Source organism: Nicotiana tomentosiformis, chromosome 2, assembly GCF_000390325.3.
Source record: "Nicotiana tomentosiformis chromosome 2, ASM39032v3, whole genome shotgun sequence".
In the NCBI taxonomy this organism is placed as follows: domain Eukaryota; kingdom Viridiplantae; phylum Streptophyta; class Magnoliopsida; order Solanales; family Solanaceae; genus Nicotiana; species Nicotiana tomentosiformis.
Genome location: NC_090813.1, coordinates 11,748,351 through 11,769,419, shown reverse-complemented (window position 1 = coordinate 11,769,419; position 21,069 = coordinate 11,748,351). Strand labels below are relative to the sequence as shown.

The 21,069-nt window shown below is 36.4% G+C and overlaps 3 protein-coding genes across 8 annotated transcripts; 2 read left to right on the top strand and 1 right to left on the bottom strand.

Annotated features, from left to right (window-relative positions):
• The first annotated feature begins 387 nt into the window (after positions 1-387).
• Positions 388-3,687, top strand: LOC117280334 (uncharacterized). Of its 6 annotated transcripts, XR_011413671.1 has the most exons (5): positions 388-681; positions 765-904; positions 1,004-1,181; positions 2,615-2,678; positions 3,374-3,687. XR_011413671.1 is itself a non-coding variant. In XM_070194974.1 (3 exons), the coding sequence occupies exons 1-3, from the start codon at positions 460-462 to the stop codon at positions 1,032-1,034; spliced, it is 354 nt and encodes a 117-aa protein (XP_070051075.1). In that variant the 5' UTR covers positions 388-459; the 3' UTR covers positions 1,035-3,687. The 6 variants fall into 6 exon arrangements, 2 of the variants coding, with proteins under 2 accessions (XP_070051075.1, XP_033515928.1); XR_011413668.1 differs by having other exon boundaries at positions 2,615-3,687; XR_011413670.1 differs by having other exon boundaries at positions 1,004-2,678.
• Positions 3,688-4,608: 921 nt separating this feature from the next.
• On the bottom strand, positions 4,609-14,977 carry LOC104111359 (protein ZINC INDUCED FACILITATOR-LIKE 1-like). Its single transcript, XM_009621038.4, has 17 exons — positions 14,606-14,977; positions 12,094-12,134; positions 11,327-11,387; positions 11,147-11,249; positions 10,929-11,031; positions 10,244-10,297; positions 10,077-10,139; positions 9,571-9,620; positions 9,350-9,425; positions 8,898-9,107; positions 7,927-8,014; positions 7,544-7,629; positions 7,339-7,446; positions 6,152-6,196; positions 5,984-6,072; positions 5,559-5,602; positions 4,609-4,933 (listed from the first exon to the last, which is right to left on the bottom strand). The coding sequence occupies exons 1-17, from the start codon at positions 14,763-14,765 to the stop codon at positions 4,761-4,763; spliced, it is 1,554 nt and encodes a 517-aa protein (XP_009619333.1). The 5' UTR covers positions 14,766-14,977; the 3' UTR covers positions 4,609-4,760.
• A 3,356-nt stretch (positions 14,978-18,333) lies between these two features.
• Positions 18,334-18,858, top strand: LOC138904343 (uncharacterized). The gene has a single exon (XM_070192842.1). The coding sequence runs from the start codon at positions 18,334-18,336 to the stop codon at positions 18,856-18,858; it is 525 nt and encodes a 174-aa protein (XP_070048943.1).
• Positions 18,859-21,069: the final 2,211 nt, after the last annotated feature.

Sequence of the window (21,069 nt, the reverse complement as noted above, 5' to 3'; positions counted from 1 at the left end):
TTTTGCTGAAATACGGAATGTTCCAGCATAATATGCTGGATTATGGAATTCCTGCGTATAAACTTCTAGCACATTATATTTGAACTTCAACATACGAAAAGTTCTTCATGGAGCTCCTGTGAAACTTCCAGTATATTATGTTGGAACTCCAGCACATTATTAAATTCTAGCATATTATGCTGGAATCTCATATGTAAAATATTCGAATTTTATTCAAATTTTTAAGAATTTTTGTTCAAATTTTATCTTTACATGAAAAATCACTTAACTTTTAATTATTTTTCGAGCTATGGCTATTTTTTAATATTTGATTATTTCTGAACTTTTTGCCGCCAAACAATAGTACTATATATTTGACGCGACACGAGCATTAAAAATCATGCGAAATATTCACATAGACAAACAGACAGTCCTAAATTGGGGGAAAAGGGCTAAAATCAATTCAGGGAGCTTATTGCGATGGAAGAGCAAGAGATGCCTTGCGATGGGAGGAAACGAGAATTGGTAGAGGAAGATGAGGGTTTGAATGAAGAAGAATTCGATGATTCATTCGATTCCGAGGAAAGCGAAGAAGTTGTAATCTACGACTACTCCGATGATTCTGATTTTGAGCTTATTGACGGTACCAAGGTGGACCCCAAGGTCTGGGATCAGTATTACAAGGAGTTGGATCAGAGCGAGGTTAGCTACTTATTTTGCTATTATTATTGCATGCTTTACTTTGTTAATATTCATTGACATTACGTTTAATTTTTCTTCAATAGGGTTTCGATATCTCTGTTTATCCCGGTGCTTCATTTAACTCCTCAACTGTGCCACTAAAGAGTTACCTGACCGATCCAAAGAAAAACAGAAATACACTGATCGGTGCGGCTAGGCAATTGGAGATTTCAATTCACAGAGCGTAAGTGCTTGCCTTATTCTTTTTCTGGTTTAATGTGATTATTGTATGAACGCTAATATTGATTGTAATTGATTTTTTTCCGGCTGTCTTCTTTGGTAGGCTAAAAAGTATGAGTTCGTGGAAATTGTGACGGTAAACGCATCATTTACTGCTGGGATGTGGTTTTATTTCACCTTTCAAGCCAGGGATACTGATGATACAATAAAGATCTTTCAAGCATTGGTGTGGGACGAAATTGGTGGAACCCCAAGTGTGGAATTTTGCCGGCTTAAGAAAGGTTAACTTTGTGAACTCTGCATCTTCTATCAGGGTGTATACAAACTTATGGTTTCTGATTTTTTTTGCTAATCTTACAATGAAGTACTTTCTTTAAGTTTCATATTTTCAAACAAGTCGTTTCCTGACGAAGAGGACTTCTTGTTGTATTACACAGCTAAGAGCAGTTAATTCATTGAGCGATTGATTTGTATTTGTTGTTTAGTTTGCATATATCTGACACATGGGCAGAGAGAAGAATATCATATGGCTTTTACCTTTTCCTTTAAACATAAACCATATAACATTCTAGCGTCAAGTGCCGACCCTTCTACTGTTTCTTTGTAACTGGAATATGGTTCAAGTAATTTCAGCCTGTTTATGGTAGAGCTCTCAACTTAAGTCATCATCCCTCCCACTTCTCCCTCATAATATAAGGATGATCTGAGGTCATTAAGCTCAATTATCCCTAACAAAATCATGATGGGCAAATTTCAAAATCTACTCTTCCCATCCTTTAGTGTTACTAACTAAAATTTTCTTCTCTCAAGTTTCCACTGCCAGCTCTCTCCTCCCATCTATTAGTGTCACTGACTTGTAATGGGACATTGTTCAGAGGTTGACAAATGCATCGCCTTGAAAGGAGCTAGGATTTACTGCTTTTCAGTAATCCACTTGTGAAGTAGCTATCAACTTGTTGGCTTGGCTAGGATATGTTGTGGAGTTCCAAATATCCAAATGTTCTTACCGGAGAGACAAAGATATTTCGTCTTTGCTTCCGTACAATTGCTAATTTTACTAGTAAGAGTTTGCTGATGCCTTTGGCTATTGTCTCCTGCTTGACAGAGGGTTTGAAACCCTTGTTGATTATAACTGGACCCAAAAGTATTGGGAGGGCTAGCAGAAGACGTCTTTGAAGACTTACCGACACAAGTACAAACATCCTAGTTTGGATGCACATGTCCCTGATGTGTTTGGTTCGAAATCATGAGATAGTAACCATCGACCGTACTCTCTGTTTGATTTTTGCTAGGTGGTTTATTTTGGGTCAGTATAGTGAAGGTCCGAAGGCATTCTGACCTGTTTGATCTATTACACAGTTTTGAGTTTTAACACTTGGCGAGCTTTTGCTCTATGAATTTGAGATTTTTTTAAATTTAGGTCAAGGTGCATGTGGATTGTAGATGCACTTGTGCTTATGTGGCTTCAGCAAGTTTCCACAATCCGAGCTGTAAATAAATTATCTTAGTATCTTACTACATCTTCATTGCAACTTGTATCTTGTGCCAAAATAATGCGTATATTTTCCTGTTCAAGGCTTTCACCTTGTGAGGTTGGAATTGCTAGAATTTTCTATATAGGCAAGTGATAATGAGAAAAATGATGCATTTAAGTTGTTTATGAGCCAACGGTGCTTTACCTTTCCGTGTTATCTTGATTATTTCTTTTTGGCAGGTGATGGGGGACCTCCTCACTCCAGCGTTGATGCGGAAGCTGCGCAATGAGCCTTATAGCTAATGTTTGAGAACATCATCCATCTGTTTGGGATCGTTTCAATTTTCTATGTTCATAGCTATTAAAACATATGTTCTACTATTTCTAGCAAGAACTGTATAGAAATTCTTGTGGTGTTATGCTTCCAGTTTTATTAGAAGTTTGGTATTACTAACATAAGTTTTACTTTACTAAGAAAATCAGAGAGAATGTTGTGGTGTTCCTTCTAGGTTATGTTCTGAAATGACATTCAATTAGAGTTGTTGACCGAACCTTTTGAAGCTGGTGGTTGTTTCACTTTTGGTTGATATTGTGATGGTATAGTATTTTGTTTTTGTTCTAACTGGTTTTCAAGATTAAACCTTCTCGTTTATTCATCATGTATGTGAGTGTGCTAAGTTGAAAACACCTGGTACTTATCCTGGGAAAGGTTGGTGTTGCTTAGAGGTTACAGTGGCAAAGTTGATTAGCTTTGAAAATTAATGGTTGTAGTGTATACAAATAGGATGTAAATCCTTTACTTACTGGGATCCATAATCTGTTGGGTATAAGAACTTAGAATCTGAATGGCAATGGCTTATTAAGTCAATAAAATGCTTGTGTTTCCCATTGCATGCCATATCGTATTCTAGTGATGATACTTTATCCCAATCCATCCACAAACTCCCTAACTTGATTTCTTTATATTTTAATGCACATGTGCTTTCTGTTTCTGATTAGGTCCTATACTGAGGCAACACCTTCTGTGATGAAAAGAAAATGCCTAACTGAGGATGATAATGATGACGGAGAAGCAAGAAAAATCCTTAAGAGCATTGGAGAATCTGACATTTCAGTTGGAAGATGATGACTTCTGCTTCTTTTAAGATATGAATACTGACACCTAGATACAATTTTTTCAATGAAAGGGAGTCCGCAAATATGTTTTGTCTTTGTTCGTGTCAATGTAAAGGGAGAGGCAAATACATGCTTGTCTTTGTTTGTGTTGTTGAACTAAATCTTTACTTGTTTCTCAATTGAAATGATTTTCTTTTGAGATTTGAGTAGGGAACATCGAGATGCAGTTGTTTAAATATAAAGGGAGAGGCTAATGTGTCCTTGTCTTTGTTCATGTGCTTGAACTAGATCCTTATACTTGTGTCTCATTCAAAGAGAGAGATAACTTGAAAGGAGTGAAGCTAGAAAATTTTCTGTTAAAGACAAAACTAGCTGAAAATCTGCTTCTTTTGACTCTATTGCTGAAATGACACTCAATTAGAGTTGTTGACCAGACATTTTGAAGCTGGTGGTTTGTCTCACTTTTTATGGATATTGCAATAGTAGTTTATTTTTGTTCTAACTAGTTTTCAAGAGACAAGCTTCTCTTTTAATCATGATAGTCTTTACACTCAGTTTTGTGTTCGGCCTCTACCTTATCACTATGGCACATGACATACGAATATTATAACAGGTTTTTCCACACTGCTACTTTTTGCTACGGATTCTCAAATTGCATGTCTGGTAATTATTTAGCAACAATATTGAGATGACAAGCTACAAATGTAATTTGTAGAGAACTATTGGCCATTTACTCACCCATAGAGAGTGAGGGGGACTAAGGGAGAGATTTTAACTAATTTGCATTTTTTTAAAATTTCAATTTATTAATGTATAGTGATCCAAATATACAGTTAGCTTTATCGTTTACCTTTCAATTTCAGTTGATTTATCTTGGTTAAGTGCATGGTTAACTATATTAAGCAGTAGCGTGATTTCAGACATCTTTTAGTGAAGAAACAATCAAAATAATATAATAGAAATTGACATCCCTTCGTCACTCTACAAGCAAGGAAGATTTCTCTTATTGGTGAATGTAGTTTTAATTCTAGTTTGAATGCCATGAGGCTCAAATATTATATGATGCACTTATAAAAAAATTCACCTTTCCCTCTTCTTTATGGATGTAAATTTGTAAGTTGTAACAGCAATGGAAACGAAGGTTTATAATTAACGAAATCAATGATCTTCAGAGAATTCGTTAACTGTAAACTTATACTGCAAATTTTTATTTAAGCAAAGGAAGATTTTTTTCGTATATTTGACTTGCAATATAGCTTATATTGGTAACTCAAGGCAACTCTGTTAGTGAGAGCGTCTCTTGTATGCCATTTTCTGATTGATCTGCACTGTCTTTTTTGGACTTAGGAATGTTGTCTTCAGGCTCTTGCAGAAATGGTCTGAAGGTCAGAAGTAAGCCCAGCAACTCAATCACATTGAGGACAAAGAAAACCAGCTGATCACCTGCATTATAACATCACATTTCCTACATTTAGTTTAAAACATAGATTAGGAGACTAATGACTTTGATATCAAGGTATATCATATAAATTCTTCCACACTTTTCGGGCTATTGATTTGTTAGATATGAACTTATATAATCGAGAACCAAGCATATTGAATCTAGGAGTTTATGATGTATGTAGCATTTGTAGCCAAATATTTAGAAATTCTAAGAAATAAAAACAATATGATGCTAATTTCCTCTTTAGCATTGACCTACTACAGTAAATAACCTTATCATTTTAGGACATATATCAAGTCGCGCCCCAAATTTACTCAAATAGACATCTATAAGTAACTGGAACCACTACCATCTATCAGAATCTTCACCAATGGCAACTCATCTCATGTAATCACTGCCTTATCTTGAAAGTCCTGTGTTCATTTGTTGATCATTAAAAGCCATATTCCATCGATTTATATGTTACACAGATGTTTCATTTGTCTTGACGTATCCATGTCAAAATGGGTGTGATGCTTGTTCGGATTGATTTATATCATGAATTTCTTTTGGCACATGAATTGCAAACTCTTGAATTACAGTTTCACATGACAAGCTTTAATCAAATTTAACTAGTCTTCTTACCTGGCAAAATATCAGCATCTTGACGCCGTTGTGCCCAGGACAATCTGCATATATTGTAGATCATGATGTGATCATGAGAGAATGATCTTGAATAGACATCAAGATTAGTGGACAGCAGATCATAAGTGCAAAACAAAAACAATTTCATACAAGGTCCAAGTCGAGCAAACAACCAGAAGCAGAAGTGCATTTAAGTATAGCACGTAAGCATTCACAACTGCTGACAACATCATAACATAGAACATCAGAGCATATTAAATATGACACAAGGAAACGAAATCTACTCAGGCACACATTGCAACTTTCTACTTTGAATTGGCTTATTTAGCAAACTGAAATTAGAGCCAAAACTGCAAACGTATGACTGAAGGACCAAATATCGATGAAGGTAAAGAGGAGATAGTAGAAAAAAGTTGGAAACTTACAATGAACCCCCAGCTGCTGGGCCGATTGTCTTGAAAAAAGACATTGAAGACATAGAAATGCCATTTGCAGCTCCTCTTTGCTCCTGGGCCTGAGATTAAAAACATTTTGCACACTCAACAAACTTTACACAATGAGAAATAAGGTAGATATGGGAAAAGTGAACCCACCACAGCTCTATTCTGCATAATTAGCAATCCAGTGGTGATCGATACCTGGTCAAGCAATGAAAGTAACCACTTAGACCAAACAAGTCCATGCAAAAATCTATTAACCCCGTGATTTGCAAAAGTCATCCAAAGGTAGTTGAAATAATACAAACTGAAATTATGCCTAGCCTCTCACTTCTCTCAGAAAGGACCTAAGACAACAAATATATCTAGGTCAATACAACAAAACTTTTGTTTCCAAGAAAATAAAGTATTTTGTAAAGATCATGAGGTTCACTCATGCAAAAAGTAAAATGACGACATAATCAGATTAATCCAACTCTTTTGCTGTTCAGATGTATAGTCAAAGCCAGTCAAAAAGTTAGATCACTGTAACAGAGAGAATGCCATATCAGTTAAACTAAATAACCCTCACATTTCGTAATGGACGTTGGGAGTTGGTGTATAGTAGTTAGTTTAATAAACCCATCTTCATTCATGTACATTAGAAGTCAGTGTAGACCTATCACATTCCAACAAGGTTCCATTGATTAGCTAATTCCATTTGACAGATCTTAAGCGTCTCGACTATAAATAACTGATGGCAATACACTTGGGTTCAGAGTTTCCCCTAGTAAGGTTCACTTGAGGATTGGTTTCTTAAACAGAGCTGCTTGGTTGGTATATAGAACTAAATCTTCATTGATGGCACTTTTTTTTAAAGGATATTGTTGACCAAATGGGAAGAACTTTGTACAGAGAACCTTAGTCATCAAGAGAAATAGCCAAAAAAAAAAAACTTATCACAAGCTGAAGAGACAGACAGTTATCCATTAACCTATATGAAGCAGGATTTTGGCTTGAAAAATAACATTTAATCATCTCTGTTCAAGACTTATTACAGCATTACCATAACACCTTTGATTCTCAATTTTAAAATTCTCTATCACAAATTCAACTAAGAGTCTAAACAAGGCCAAAATAGAGCAATAGCTTCTCTCTCTTTCCTATATATCCTGCATTATTGACAATGATGAATATTCATAGTGCTTGATGAAGACTAACTGTCGAATAAAAACATGTAAAATCCTAAAAGAAAATAATAAAATTAACACTCTGCCTAAATTTTCCGTAAGTTGCGTATGAAATTTTCAATCAATAATAATATAAGAAACTGAAGAACACAATGATTTAATGAAAAGGCTTACCGAGAGCACATTTTTTAACATAGATGCGCAGTTAAGAGCTATGGATAGGCAGAAACCGGATAACATAGCTATATATGGGTAGCTTGCCAGCAACGGTATGCTTAATACCTGAAAGATGAATAAGTTCAATTGAAAACCAAGACAAATAAATGAAGTAAACAGGAGAGGAAACAAAAGGGTTATCACAGTTCTATTAGGGGCATACTGCGCCAACACGAGAAATCATGACAGGCCCAACAATCCTTTCGGCCAATGGGTAAGCAAATAGCTGGAAGAGTAACAAACCAACACCTGGTAGATCATGAAAGAGATTAATGCTCTTTATTAAATGCAGCCCACACTATCCAAAATCCAAGAAGAGAATTCTTGCGATGGAAACCATGATATTAGATTTAAAAGAATTTTTAGAAAATAAGCATGGGATTTAGTAATTGATTCTAGCACCTTAAGGATAATATAATGGTTTAGTTGACATCTTTGAGATTTCTTGAAGGATAAAATGCTTAATCATCCAAATTACCTGACTAACAACATATGGCACATAATTTTTTTTCTGCAGAGATTCAAGCTGTCTATGACTCTATGTACCTGTGATGGCAAGAACTTGTCCAACATCAGCAGTTGTAAAGCTTAAACCCCCAAGATTCCTTGGACTGACAGCCCACAATGAAAAAATCTGACGAAATAGAATGATTATAAGTTATGCACACACGTATTTATACAAAACAAAATCAAATTTGATGAGCGGGATACCATATCAAGACCAAGGGCTTGAGAACTGAGTTCAAATTGACAATCTTTATAAAGTTATACTTCATTAATTGTAGAACATGAGGCATTGAATGACCTTACACTGCTTCAATGACAAACACTTTATCTTCTGATGAACTCATAAAATTGTAGCTGACCGTCATGAAGCATATAAAATCAATTCTTTGATTAAGTTTATCGACCATCAATTATTAAGCTCCCTAGAATGCTAGATTAACCAAACTATAACAGTATCCATATGAATTGCAGAAAAACAAGAGAATGAAAAAAGAAATATTGAAGATGATCAGATGCACAATTTTGAATTCGTAACTAATCTTATGTGTCTGTCTGCTAATTCCAGATGTTGAGAGAAATTAGTGAAATGTAACTCCAAAGATTTTAACTATGTTCTGTGGACACATTTACAGGTGCATATCTCAACAGTGGACTCATTTACATGTACATATCAAAACGTAGTTATGTGCAATTTTTTCCAATTTTTGGTATGTTTCTAAGAATTTCCACAAAGTACTTGTACTCATGTCACTCATTTGACACAGATACGTCAACGCAAATAAAAGATCCATGTCACCTATGTTTTTAACAGTTTTCATAGGTGAGAACTTTAAGCACAAGTAAATAATACTTACAACCTTTTACATTTTAATTAAATGTAGTCGTAGATCAAGACACTTTGTACATGAGAACAACTTCTTTCACATTAGAAAATGATTTGGAATGTGATAATAAGGATGACATATCAAGTTCTAATTAACATAAATCTTCAGAAGTAAAGGTAAAAATACCTCTAAATAGGCAATATCATGAAGCTGGAAAACACAATAGACAAAAATAGCTGACACTAAGGGCCAATTCTTAAGAAGGCTTTTCTGGGAATTCGGGATTCTGCGTTCAGAATGCTTCATGCTCTCAGATAAACCATTTGTAGTTCCTTCTGCAACATCATGGAGATCACTTTGATCTTTGTTTGTTTTGTTATGCTTGTGTAGTGTCTCCTGCAATGTGTTACAAGTTGTCAATCGCAGAAAATATCCAGTTATATTATTCCCCTCCAATGTATTAGGTCAAGTAGATATGTCAAATGTTAGAAACTTTAGTTCATTCTGTTGATTGAAATAGATTATTTCAAGCATCAGCATATACTTACTGTCACAAAGTAATTTTAAAAAAAGAATATGAAACAGAGATAGATGGCACTTAAAATCAGATGATAAAGTATTCAGAACAGAAGTCATACCGGAAGCCAAAAGGAGACTACTGTTGCAACTAATGCAAATAGTGATATCATAAGACAAGGTAACAAATATGGGAATCTGCAATGGTAGAAACCACAGATCAATTTTTAATTCACCAAGAGAGGAAAGAAATTGGAGAAAACAGATTGCACGAAACACAAAATTTTAGATATATGGTCAGTTGAGAGTAACAAAGGTACAGAACAGGCAAGGCATCGGTTACCTCCCGAATAAGGAGTCCTTCGAGAATACGCCAGGGTACTTTTCTGCAGGCTAGAACACAAAGTGTAAGTCGCAAATTATATTTGTAAAAATAATAAAGATCATTCTAAAAGGACGGAAAAGCAGAAACTTAAAGCTTCTATGAACTTCATTTTCCAGTTCTAGACATGAGATAGAATGAAGCCAGCTTATTATTTTTCTGATCTACAGACATAATTCAGCTGATTCGTGGCACTTAACCAACTATAGTTAAAGCCACAGAGGAATATATTAGCTTAGCAATTTTTCTCTGGAAAACCATAGACTGAAATCCGGTTTCACGGAAGACAAGTTTAAAAGTAGTTTCCGATGAGAGATGTAAATGATATTGTGTGTACGGACCAAAACCTTATTATTGTGAAAAAATTCAAAAAAAAGTAATAGATACTTCTCTAAGGAATATGGTTCTTCAGTCATCACTAGAGTAAAACTTAGACAAAGAATTATACCACGAAAAAACATGTGTACCTGTGCAAGATAACCTCCAATAGCAGGACCAATAACCAAACCAATGCCCCATGATGTGCTTACCTAAAATAGATGGATAATCATTGTTGTCTAGGCTTTCCGAGATTACTCAGTGAAAACTGTCCTCGAGAAAAAATGGATACAAGAGAGGGAGAGAAGCAACTCACAGCAGATATTCCCAAAGCATGGTATTCTTTTCGGCAAATTTCAGAAGCATATGCCTGGAAAAATTTTGAGTGAAGAATACTATAAAATTAAGCTACTAACAAACTGAAAAACTCCAGATATATATGCACGAATCTTCAATTATACGAACAGCAGAGAACAAGAGAAAAAATAAATTACAAGAAAACACTCACTGCTCTTTGTAGAGAATCAGGTTTTCATATAAGATTCTCGACTCTTTATATACATATTCTCTGCTGGGGGTTCATCAATAAATTATTAACTTCATGAAAAGATAGGTAACTAAACCAATAGTCTGTGGTTAGACCTATAGTACATATATTATATTGTGAAAATGCATAATAATAAACTCTACAAAAACATCCTCACTTTTATAAGAAACCATCTTAAGTAGTTCTTTGGCACAAAGAGGAAGAGATGGATACTAGGAAATCAACTAGACTACGACATTATATTTTACCAAAGAGGACTATCAACTGAGAAGAACATGAAGCCCTCTCCAGGACTAAATAAGATAGAAAAGAATATCTGTAATTTCATCAAATTATCCTGTAAGATAAAAGAATACTTGTATTAAACATGCAAACCAAGATGTCAATCCCAGAAAAAATATAGCGCTTATAACTTCTACAAACGTTTTTTTATCACGTAGAAATGAAGGCCTACCCTCATAGTGCCAATTATTCCACACAAGCTGCCCATGAGAAACCTCAAAAAAATAGCCATCCAAAAGTTCGTACTAAGGCCAAAGAGTGCATTGAAGATAACCCTGCAGTTGATTTATTAAAGAAATTTTGAGTGAAACAAAATATAAATTGGATTAAGCTAATATTTTCTGAAAAATATCTTATACACCATGACAGTAGTTAAACAGCACTACTAACACTGTAATTGTCCCGATAATGACAACTGGCTTTCGACCATAACGATCAGCAATCATTCCCCAAAGAATAGATGTCAAAGCTCTTCCCAACATGAATGAAGAACCTTCAAGAAATCTAGACATATAAGATATGAATTCTGAAAACTAATGTAGTCAGAAGCACAGAGGAAATGAAGCTAACCTACATATCCAGCGTAGTAACTAATATCTTCCTCCCGATCCGCAATGTGAAAATCTCTGACCTGCAGGAATCAAAATGTTGATATTGGCATGACCATAATCTAGATGCTAAGCAGGTGGTAAAATAGCAAAATGAACAAGAAGAACGGAGCTATCTTATGGAAAAGATGGAAGAGAGTCTCAATTAGGAGATAAATGGTTTCACTAAGAGCTTTCAAAGCAACTAATGCGGGTTCTATATATTATGCTATAATTATGACTCTAGCTAACTCTGCTCATAATCAGGAATTCAGCAGAATCACGCTATGAACATCAATATGTGACTACTTTCTTCAAAACCTGTTTAAGACTTTAAGCTAATAAATTTTCTTAGAGTTGAAGAGCATGAGTGAAAACTGAATCTCGGTAGATACTAAAATGAAATATCATATGTAAAGATTTATCCATAGCGCGCGTTTAAATTATAGGCACTGTCATAAAAATTGAACACACAATATTGCAGTGTGCTCAAAGAAGTTGGAGGGTTTTATGGGAAATCATACATTTATCTCTACAACACAAACTTCTGAATCTGTTACGCTCATGAATTTGGTTATTTGACACAAAAAAGAGACAAACTTTATGGTTGATGATTTATAAATGATGTCCTAGATTGAACAAACTACTTTTAGTACATGAATGAAAACAAATATTATATGGAGTATCATATAAAAAGAACTCAAGAAATGCAAGAGCAAGTCAATTAAACTTAGTATAGTGGATATTTACCATAAAATAGAGGAAAGGGAACAGAGATGATATCGGCAAAGCTGCAAAAGATATTAGAAATAAAGTAGGTTAGTGCAAAACTCTTAAAGATTAGAAGAAACCTGGGAAAAAATTAAGCTTCACAATTTCTTTCAACTGACAACGTGTTTATGCAAGACCAAAGTTAATGCTAGGATAATAAAATGTCACTAGTATAAGCAGAACATGTTTTAAAATGGTGCATGTATCCATTCAGAAGCTCTAAAACACATAATCTTAGTCCAGAAGCTATACCAATTGAAGACGAAGATGATCAACAAATTTAAAGAGATTATGCACTAAGGGATGTACAAATGTGCATGTTATTCCATGAGTTAATATATTTCATCTTTGTATGTCTTATAAACAACTAAACAAGATGATATACTTCTTTATGTAACATTCTACCACCTTTATAATGGTGATATTCGAAGATTGCTTGCGCGCACCTCAATTATTTCATCTGATATCTGCTACTTTCACCACTAACAGAGGTATCAAGTAACTCTATCCACCAACACTTAAATATATGGGAAGAAATCACCTAACCTTTTCACGTCAAGCTTATATTATAGCAGGCACGCCGTATTGCATATTTCTGATCCTAGTATTTCATCAACTGGTTTTGTCCTAGAATATACTTGACTCAGTTTATGGGGGTGGGGGGGGGAGGGGGGTGAAGGACCATTCTTTCATTTCGGAAATTGATCAGTTCATTTATACACATGTATTATTAAAAGAAGTTTCAATTTACAACTAATAAAATTATTTTGAGAAAACATTATGAAAGAATTTCTCCTTTGACTCTAGAAATAACAAGTAGATGCAGCTTGTAGTCATTGGTGGTTCCCAGCTTGCGTTTTCCATGATGCATGGATTCTTTTAAATCTTTTCTGGTTCCCAGCTTGCGTTTTCCATGATGCATGGATTCTTTTAAATCTTTTCAACGAAAGCTCTGCTGAAACAGAGTCTGTAGTTTGACAGAAGCAAACGTATCTGGTGTTTGTAGCATTAATGAAGATTATATACAGTGAGAATGTAAAAAAGTTTACACTATCGGTCGCACTATCGAACTCGGGTCAGAAGTGAATTATGAATCGGATTAATCTGTGAATCAAGTAAGGCATGCAATAATGAGTCTTAACATTAACATCTCATAGCATAGCATGTTAGTTACTACTTTACAAGATTACCTACTAACGTCTATCGTTAAAACTTTGACTCAAATTATCTTTTAAGCGACCTTACTGCATAGAAAGAACTTGTCAGTCAGTGCGTGTAACTATCTTTACACCACTGCCTTTGATAGCTAGCGTTTAAGAATCCACCCCCATCACATGAAAGAATGATGATGTTGTTTTAACTAAATAGTATAATAAAGAAAGATAAAAGTCAAAAATTGGAGAAAACGATGTGCCCATATGTACGTCTGACGAATCCAAAGCAGTTAAGTCTTAAAAAGTAACGACAAAACGGGGATAAAGACTTTTTAAAGAGAGAAACCTGTGACACCAAAATCTTTTAAAATCCTGAGAAAGGCAATATGTACTGTAATTGGGTACACGTTACTTCAAAGATAAAAAATAAATAAAACTATGACTGATGAATTTAAAATTAAATATTCTTTTTTAATCACAGCACGGAAGCTCCAATAATTTATGTCTTCCCTAATTGTTCTGTGAATCTAGTTGTTTATGTCCTAATTATATTTTTTTAAAAGCTTTGATTCCCTCTTTCATACACTTTACATCAAAAGTGTAAAGAATAACTTTCGATATAACAATAATATGGTAGAGTGTCATAAGGTCTTAAATTCAAATGTTAACGGAAGTAAAACATATAATACTGCGCAAAGCAAATAGGGCAAAACCGAATACAAGGAAAGATTTAGTGTAATGACAAATCAGGTTAAAAAGTTACTTGGCCGTATCGCATTATGGCTTTCAAAGGGTAGGAGAAAGCTGAAACACTCAGTCTTTGACTATGGTTGGTCATTTTCATAAGTTAAGAGAAAAGGAAAATTGATGTTTCAACCCTTCCAATAGTCACGCGGCTCACGCTGAAGCAGAACACCGAGGTGAATGTGATGGCTACGTGCTTATCGGCACTTCAATCCATCTGCCAATTTTTCCCCACCACCAACCCGGGAGTCCACAGAATAGAAATGAGCAACACGTGAATTTGATTTAGCAAAAATATAGTAACCAAATGAAAGAATTTCTATGTTGTTAACTTCTAATTTATTTATTTATCACGTAATTAAGTGTAAGTAACCAAACAGGAATTTTCCTCTTATTTGACTTCCCCCAAATTCTCAACAAATGCAGCTATTTACATGATTAGTACTCCAATGTCTCCTTACTATAAGCACTTTTCATGATAAGAATTTTCAAGTCATCAACTTTTAGCAAGAAAATGACCAGACAAACATCAAATTAAATCCCTTCAAATTTAAAAAGAAAAAAATCATAAATTCTAGAGAGAGAGAACTGACCAGCGCATAAAGTGACGATGGAGATGTAGAAGATGGCCTTAACAGGGACGCTCCTATCGGAGCGTTTAAGCAGATCAACTTTACAACCAGGACAATCCTCAAAATATTCATTTTCTTCTTCTTCTCGCTTCTGCAACAATGGCTCTCTGTTATTTCCCATTTAATTCCCTTTCTCTGATTAATTCTTCGTCGTCGTCCTTCTCTTCGTCAGAATTTTTGGCATCACTTGAGGTGATTAATGTGTATACAGTTCCATTGAGCGTGTACTGTGCAAGCTCCCACCCGCGCAAAGGAATTGAAAATTCAGAGTGGGTGGAAACGTCTCTGTCGATACTTTATGCGATTTTCTAGGTCAAGTTGCATGTGATAAATGACACCGTACTGTTTGTAATTTTTGGCCTAACACAATAATAACATCAAATAACAACATACCCCCTATAATCCAACACAGTGGGGTCTATCTTTGCCAAGAAAGATATATTGTTTTCAATAAACCATCGGCTCAAGCAAGAATATGTATCACAGTAATAACAAGAAATAAAATGGGACAATACCAAAAAACTATGTAAAAACAGCATACACAATAAGATAGCAAGATGATCGAATTGTAAAAAAAACGATAGCTATTGAAATAAGCCTACTAGCAACCAAGTGCGAGAGTACGTACTAACACTACCAGTATGAATAATCTAGACTACCTAACCTACTATACTAATATTCGACCTCCACACCTTCTTATCACGGGTCATGTCCTCAGCCAGCTGTAGTTGCACCATATCATGCCTAATCACCTCAACCCAATTCTTCTCCGGTCTACCTCTACCTCTCCTAAGGCCCTCCAATGTCAACCTCTCACACCTCCTTACCGGAGCGTATGTGTTTCTCCTCCTCATATGCCCAAACCATCTAAGTCATGTTTCCCACATCTTGTCCTCAATAGGGGCCACACCTACCTTATCCCGAATAACTTCATTCTGAATCTTATCTAATCTGGTGTGCCTGTATATCCATCTCAACATCCTCATCTTTGTTACCTTCATCTTCTGGACATGAGAGCTCTTGACTGGTCGGCACTCAACCACATACAACATAGTAAGTCTGACCACCGCTCTATAAAATATACCTTTAAGTTTTGGTAGTACATTTTTGTCACACAAAACAGCGAAAGCAAATCTTCATTTCATTCATCCCCCAATACGATGTGTGACATCTTCATCAATCTCCACATCCCACTGTATAATAGACCCAAGATACTTAAAACTCCCCCTCCTAAGGATGACTTGTGAATCCAACCTCACATCCCCTTGATTTACTCATCAAATTGGCCTAAGACAATCTCCATTCGATTTACTCATCAGCTTGACTAATAAGGGATAATTTGGCTCACATACTAGCTATTTAATTAGGACTATAATAAGAACTTTTTATGTGTGATTAATAACAAAAGGATCATTGTGCAACAATTAATAGCGAAAAAATATTTATATATAAAGTCACTTGCTTTAAAAAAGCCATTTTTGTCTTTAAATACCATTATTACTTAATATCGCCCACCAAACGCTACATTAATTATACGAAGATAGACACCCAATCAAACACGATATTACCTAACGCATGATTTTATACTGAGATGAATTATTCAAATCAATGTTTTAAAAGGCTTTCTTGAAATTCGCCTCATCCCGGGGCGGAGCACTATCAAAACGCCTTGAGGATCACTTGTGGGATTTAGTTATACAAGACTTATACCCCAGGCGCCTGACTGTGTACCTGAAACACGCCTAAAACACTAACCGGCCAATGCTCGCCTAATAGTTCATATCGCAAATAATGCATCAAATTTCTTAATTAGTATTTTTGACTCTCAAAATTCTTTAACGAATGAATAATTAAAGTTCTATTCGTCTATAGAAATAGGAATATTGAGACCAACTCAAAATTATGAGCCATAATTGTATACGGTAAAATTAGTTAGTGACATTTGAACAAATGAATAGGTGACTCATGGAGCTAAAGACAGGTAGGATGTGAATCAGCAAATAGTCGATACCGGTTGCAAACATGTGACCGGTGTTGGTTGAATCTCGAAGACAGAGTAGCTGATGACAAAGGTTCAAAGTATTGGTATCGGGTAGCATTCAATGAGTGGCCGTAATAGAGAATATCTACATTTATAGTTGTGCACGTGACGATGTGTTTCAACGTGATGATTCGACCAACAAAACACGTAATGAAGGGAATGAAACAACTCTAGTTCGCGAAGGTCAGAATCCTCAACATGTGAGAAGTCCAACTCCTGATGATGCGGATGACGAACACGTTATTGAAACGGTCAAAATCCTGAGAGAGCAACAAAGGGCAATTATGGATCACCTTTCAAGGCAAAATATGGTGATAACAGAGTTGAAGCAGGCATTATCGAGTGCTTCCAATAATGCCAATGGAAGAGCCTTGTTTCCTCCTAGCGTTCATGCAAATCAAACAGTTCAAAGAACGATAATAACGCTTCAATGGAGGAGTTCAGTTTCGACGAGGCAGGAGGCACCAGACGTGGATCTGAGAACGACAACAACATAAATGACCCAATCAAATATGAGCTCATGAGATTCATGAGAGAAATGAATGAACGAATGAACCAGAATACAAAGTAGTTTCATGTTTGGATGGATTACATCCCAGGAGCACCGCCGGTGTTAAAGGGTCCAGATTCCAAGAAATATATGCAGTTGCCATTTAAACCAAATGCGACTCCAGAGTTGATCCCAAAGAGGTTTAAGATGTCGGATATACCAAAATATGATGAGACTTCGGATCCACAGGAGCACATCACGACCTATACTACAATAATAAAGGGAAACAATCTAGCCCAGCATGAGATTAAATCGGTTTTGTTGAAGAAGTTTGGCGAAACCCCGACGAAGGGTGCCTTAACTTGGTACTCTCTCTTACCTAAGCATTTTATTGATTCTTTTGAAATGCTTGCAAATTCATTTATCAAACCTCATGCTGGAGCAAAAAGGTTCAGGCAAGGAAGGCGTATATATTCAGAATATCCCAAGGAGAATATGAACTTTTGCGAGAGTTAGTGATCCAATTTCAGAAGGAAATGAGGTTGTTACCAGCGGTACTAGGATGAGTGGACGATAGAGGCATTTACAAAAAGGGTCTCAAACCATGAGCTCTGATGCCCCCGAAAACTAAAGGAAAGCTTGCTAGAATTTCAAGCAACCACATGGGAAGATTTTCACAATCACTACGAGTCAAAGATCAGAATGGAAGATGATCAACTTGGCTTCTCAGTGTCTTCCAAAGGTCAGAATCGTGATCAGAATCAAGATAAATTTAAAAATAATTTTGATGCAGATCAGAGGTCCTCCAGAAGTCATTTTCAACCTTATGAGAAGGTCGTTGGGCGTGGTAATAAATGTTTTCAGTCATCGAGTAGGTTAACTTCTGATAGAAGGGTGGATCATGGTCGAAGTAACAGATCGTTGCAAGAGAAAGAGACGCCGGGGTCTCGGGATTCAACATATCCCAGATTATCCAACTACAATTTTAACATCAATTTAGTAGAATTGGTGTCGACAATGAGGAATGTTAAAGAAGCTAGGTTCCAGAAACCAATTCGATCGGATCCTAGCCAAAGGGATCCTAACCTATAGTGTGAATTCGATGGGACTCACGGCCACAAGACTGGGGACTACCAACATCTTCGTGAAGAGGTGGAAATGTTGTTGAAGAATGGTCACCTCAATGAGTTTTTAAACAACCGCGCCAAGAACAACTATGGGAGAAACCAGGATGTTGTAGAACCATTAAAACCGGTAGTAGGGTCACCTCGAATGACGATGAACATGACCTTTGGGGGAGACGAAGTAAGGGTGACATTTTCGGTAGCAAAGAAGATGAAGATATCGGTGACTCATCGCAAGAGGATCCGAGAAGTTTTAGAAGATGACATCACTTTCACAGAAGAAGATGCTGAGGGACTTCTTCTACCATACAATGATACTTTGGTAATTTCCCTTAATGTTTTAGATTTTAAAATTAAATGTGTATTGGTTGATCCAGGAAGTTCCGCCAACATTATACAATGGAGAGTTTTGGAGCAAGCAAAGCTGACCGGGAACATATTTCCAGCAATAAAGCGTTTGGTCGGGTTCACTCTTAATGAGTTTGACAACTCGAGGAGAAATCTTGCTGCCCACACATGCCGAAGGAGTAACGAAGGCCACCCGGTTCGAAGTGGTTAATGGCGACATGGGCTATAATGTAATCCTCGGAAGGCCTTGGATACAGGAAATAAAAGTTGTACCATCTACATACCATCATCTGTTAAAGTTTTCGACACCAAAAGGGATTAAGCAGATCAACCGGCTGCGAGTGAGATGAACACAATAACATTTTCCAGTAGCAAGGGCAAAGAAACGAGTAAATAATAATTACAAGAACTGGCGCCTTCCTCTATCTCGATCGAAGATGATAAAGACGGGGAGTCATCGAAAATATATCAGGTACTAAGATCTTTTGAGGTACCGAAAGAGACGGATGCGACAAAATCAACCGCAGAAGAGCTCGAACAAGTGGATTTGTTTGAAGAATTCTTGGAAAGAAAATTCCATTTAGGGACTTTCTTTTTCTCCCTTTTTTATTTCTCCATGTTTGGGATCATTACCTCTTTTTGAATCCATTCAACTCTTCCATTTATTCACTTTTTGCATATTTCTTTTTGCTCTTTTCTTTTCTCTTTTTGTGCCTTGATACCATTTTCAAGTTCCTCATCTCTCCCCCAAACTTATGTTTTAAGCCATTTATTTCAAAAGAGTGTTAAGGAAAGCTCAGGTACCAGGAGAGAGTCACGACAAAATGGGTAAAGGCTTGTAACATAGTTATCAAATGAGAAAGACTAGAGGCTCAAAGAGGTTGACTAGGGATAATGACAATGGGTGGAAATAGAAAACTCAAACAGGCCAAGGAGAGCCTACAATCACTTCTCAAACCAAGAAAAACTTAAAATTTTGCCTTGAAACACATTCGGGGAAAGTTCTGGACCCTTCACACGGATACTTGGACTAGCAATAATTCATCTTACCCCTCAATAAACGGATTGTAAAAGAGGACAGAGTCGAGAGCCCACAACGACCACATTCAAGTTTAAAGATCACTACGGTCCAATTAGACCACTCAATGATTGCCAAAGTTAACACAAAAGCCATAAAGTCACTAACTAGAGCTATTTCTTTCAAAAACCTTGTTTCTAACTATAAGCACGTAGTTAAGTGTGTTGGTGCCAATTGAAGTATGGTTGACTCTTCGAGCATGACTTAATTAGGTATTTTTATTCATTACTACTACTATTATTACCTAAACACAAAAAACAGACCCATTCCCTTAAGAAGGTTGTCACGCCATCAATCGTTGGGACAAGTCACCCGGTTCACACAAAAACTACGTTTGGAAAGAACCGTGGCATTAAGAAAACCAAAGGCTTATTACCTACTAAAATATAAAAAGAATCTAATAAGCAAAAACAAAGATAAAGAAGATAATGAACAAAACTACTAAGGATGGAATGAATATACATAGTAAAAGAGAGAAGATATATACATACAAATAAGAAAAGAGAGAATATCATCAAATTATTACAGGCCAAATGTATCGAAGTACCAAATGTATCAAATAAACTCCACCCCCGAATAAAAGTAAGCATTGTCCTTATTTCTTAGCAAAATAAGAGCAAAATAGGGAAGAGCGAAGAAAACTCCTAATGGCTCATTGGACACCTTTGTGTCCCCAACAATGTAATCGCTCTCAGGATCAGCCAACTGAATCGCATCATCCTCAACTCTAAAGTGTGGATGGATTGGCGAACATCTGACTCACTACCTCAGCAGTGTCGGCAACAAGGTCTGGCTCTTCAGATTGGCCAACTAGTGCCATCGAGATGGTGTTGCAGGATCTGGGGCGGAATGGTATGGGTCAAGCAGCATGTCAAAGGGGAGATCTCCGGCTGTAGCAAGCCTGGTCACATGTCTCCGAAGTTTGTCCACTGACTTCTTGCTAGCCTGGGACTTTCTCATCTTCTTTACTTCCTTTACCAGCTCTTCAATCACTAACCCATGTTGTACCAAGGTGTCCATAATAGTCTTCTGGTTCTTCAGAATGTTCTTCAATGTCTCCTCAAGGTGAGAAGGAACCTAAGATGCTTGTGAGGTGGACTATGCTGCAACAGTATTGGACAAGTCATACAACTTTACAGTAGTTGTCTGCATCCAGTTGTTGAGACTCGCCAATATTTGGGAGACTCGCAGTGTAGATAGTGGATGAGAAGGCATGGGCACTGACTTCAAAGCCGAGGTGGGAGCTATGATAGTAGATGCAGTAGGGGCTGGGGAGGAAGGCAGAGGCATAGCTGCAGCACTGGAGGAAGGCTCAGGTGAAGTAGATGGAACATCAACTGCCTC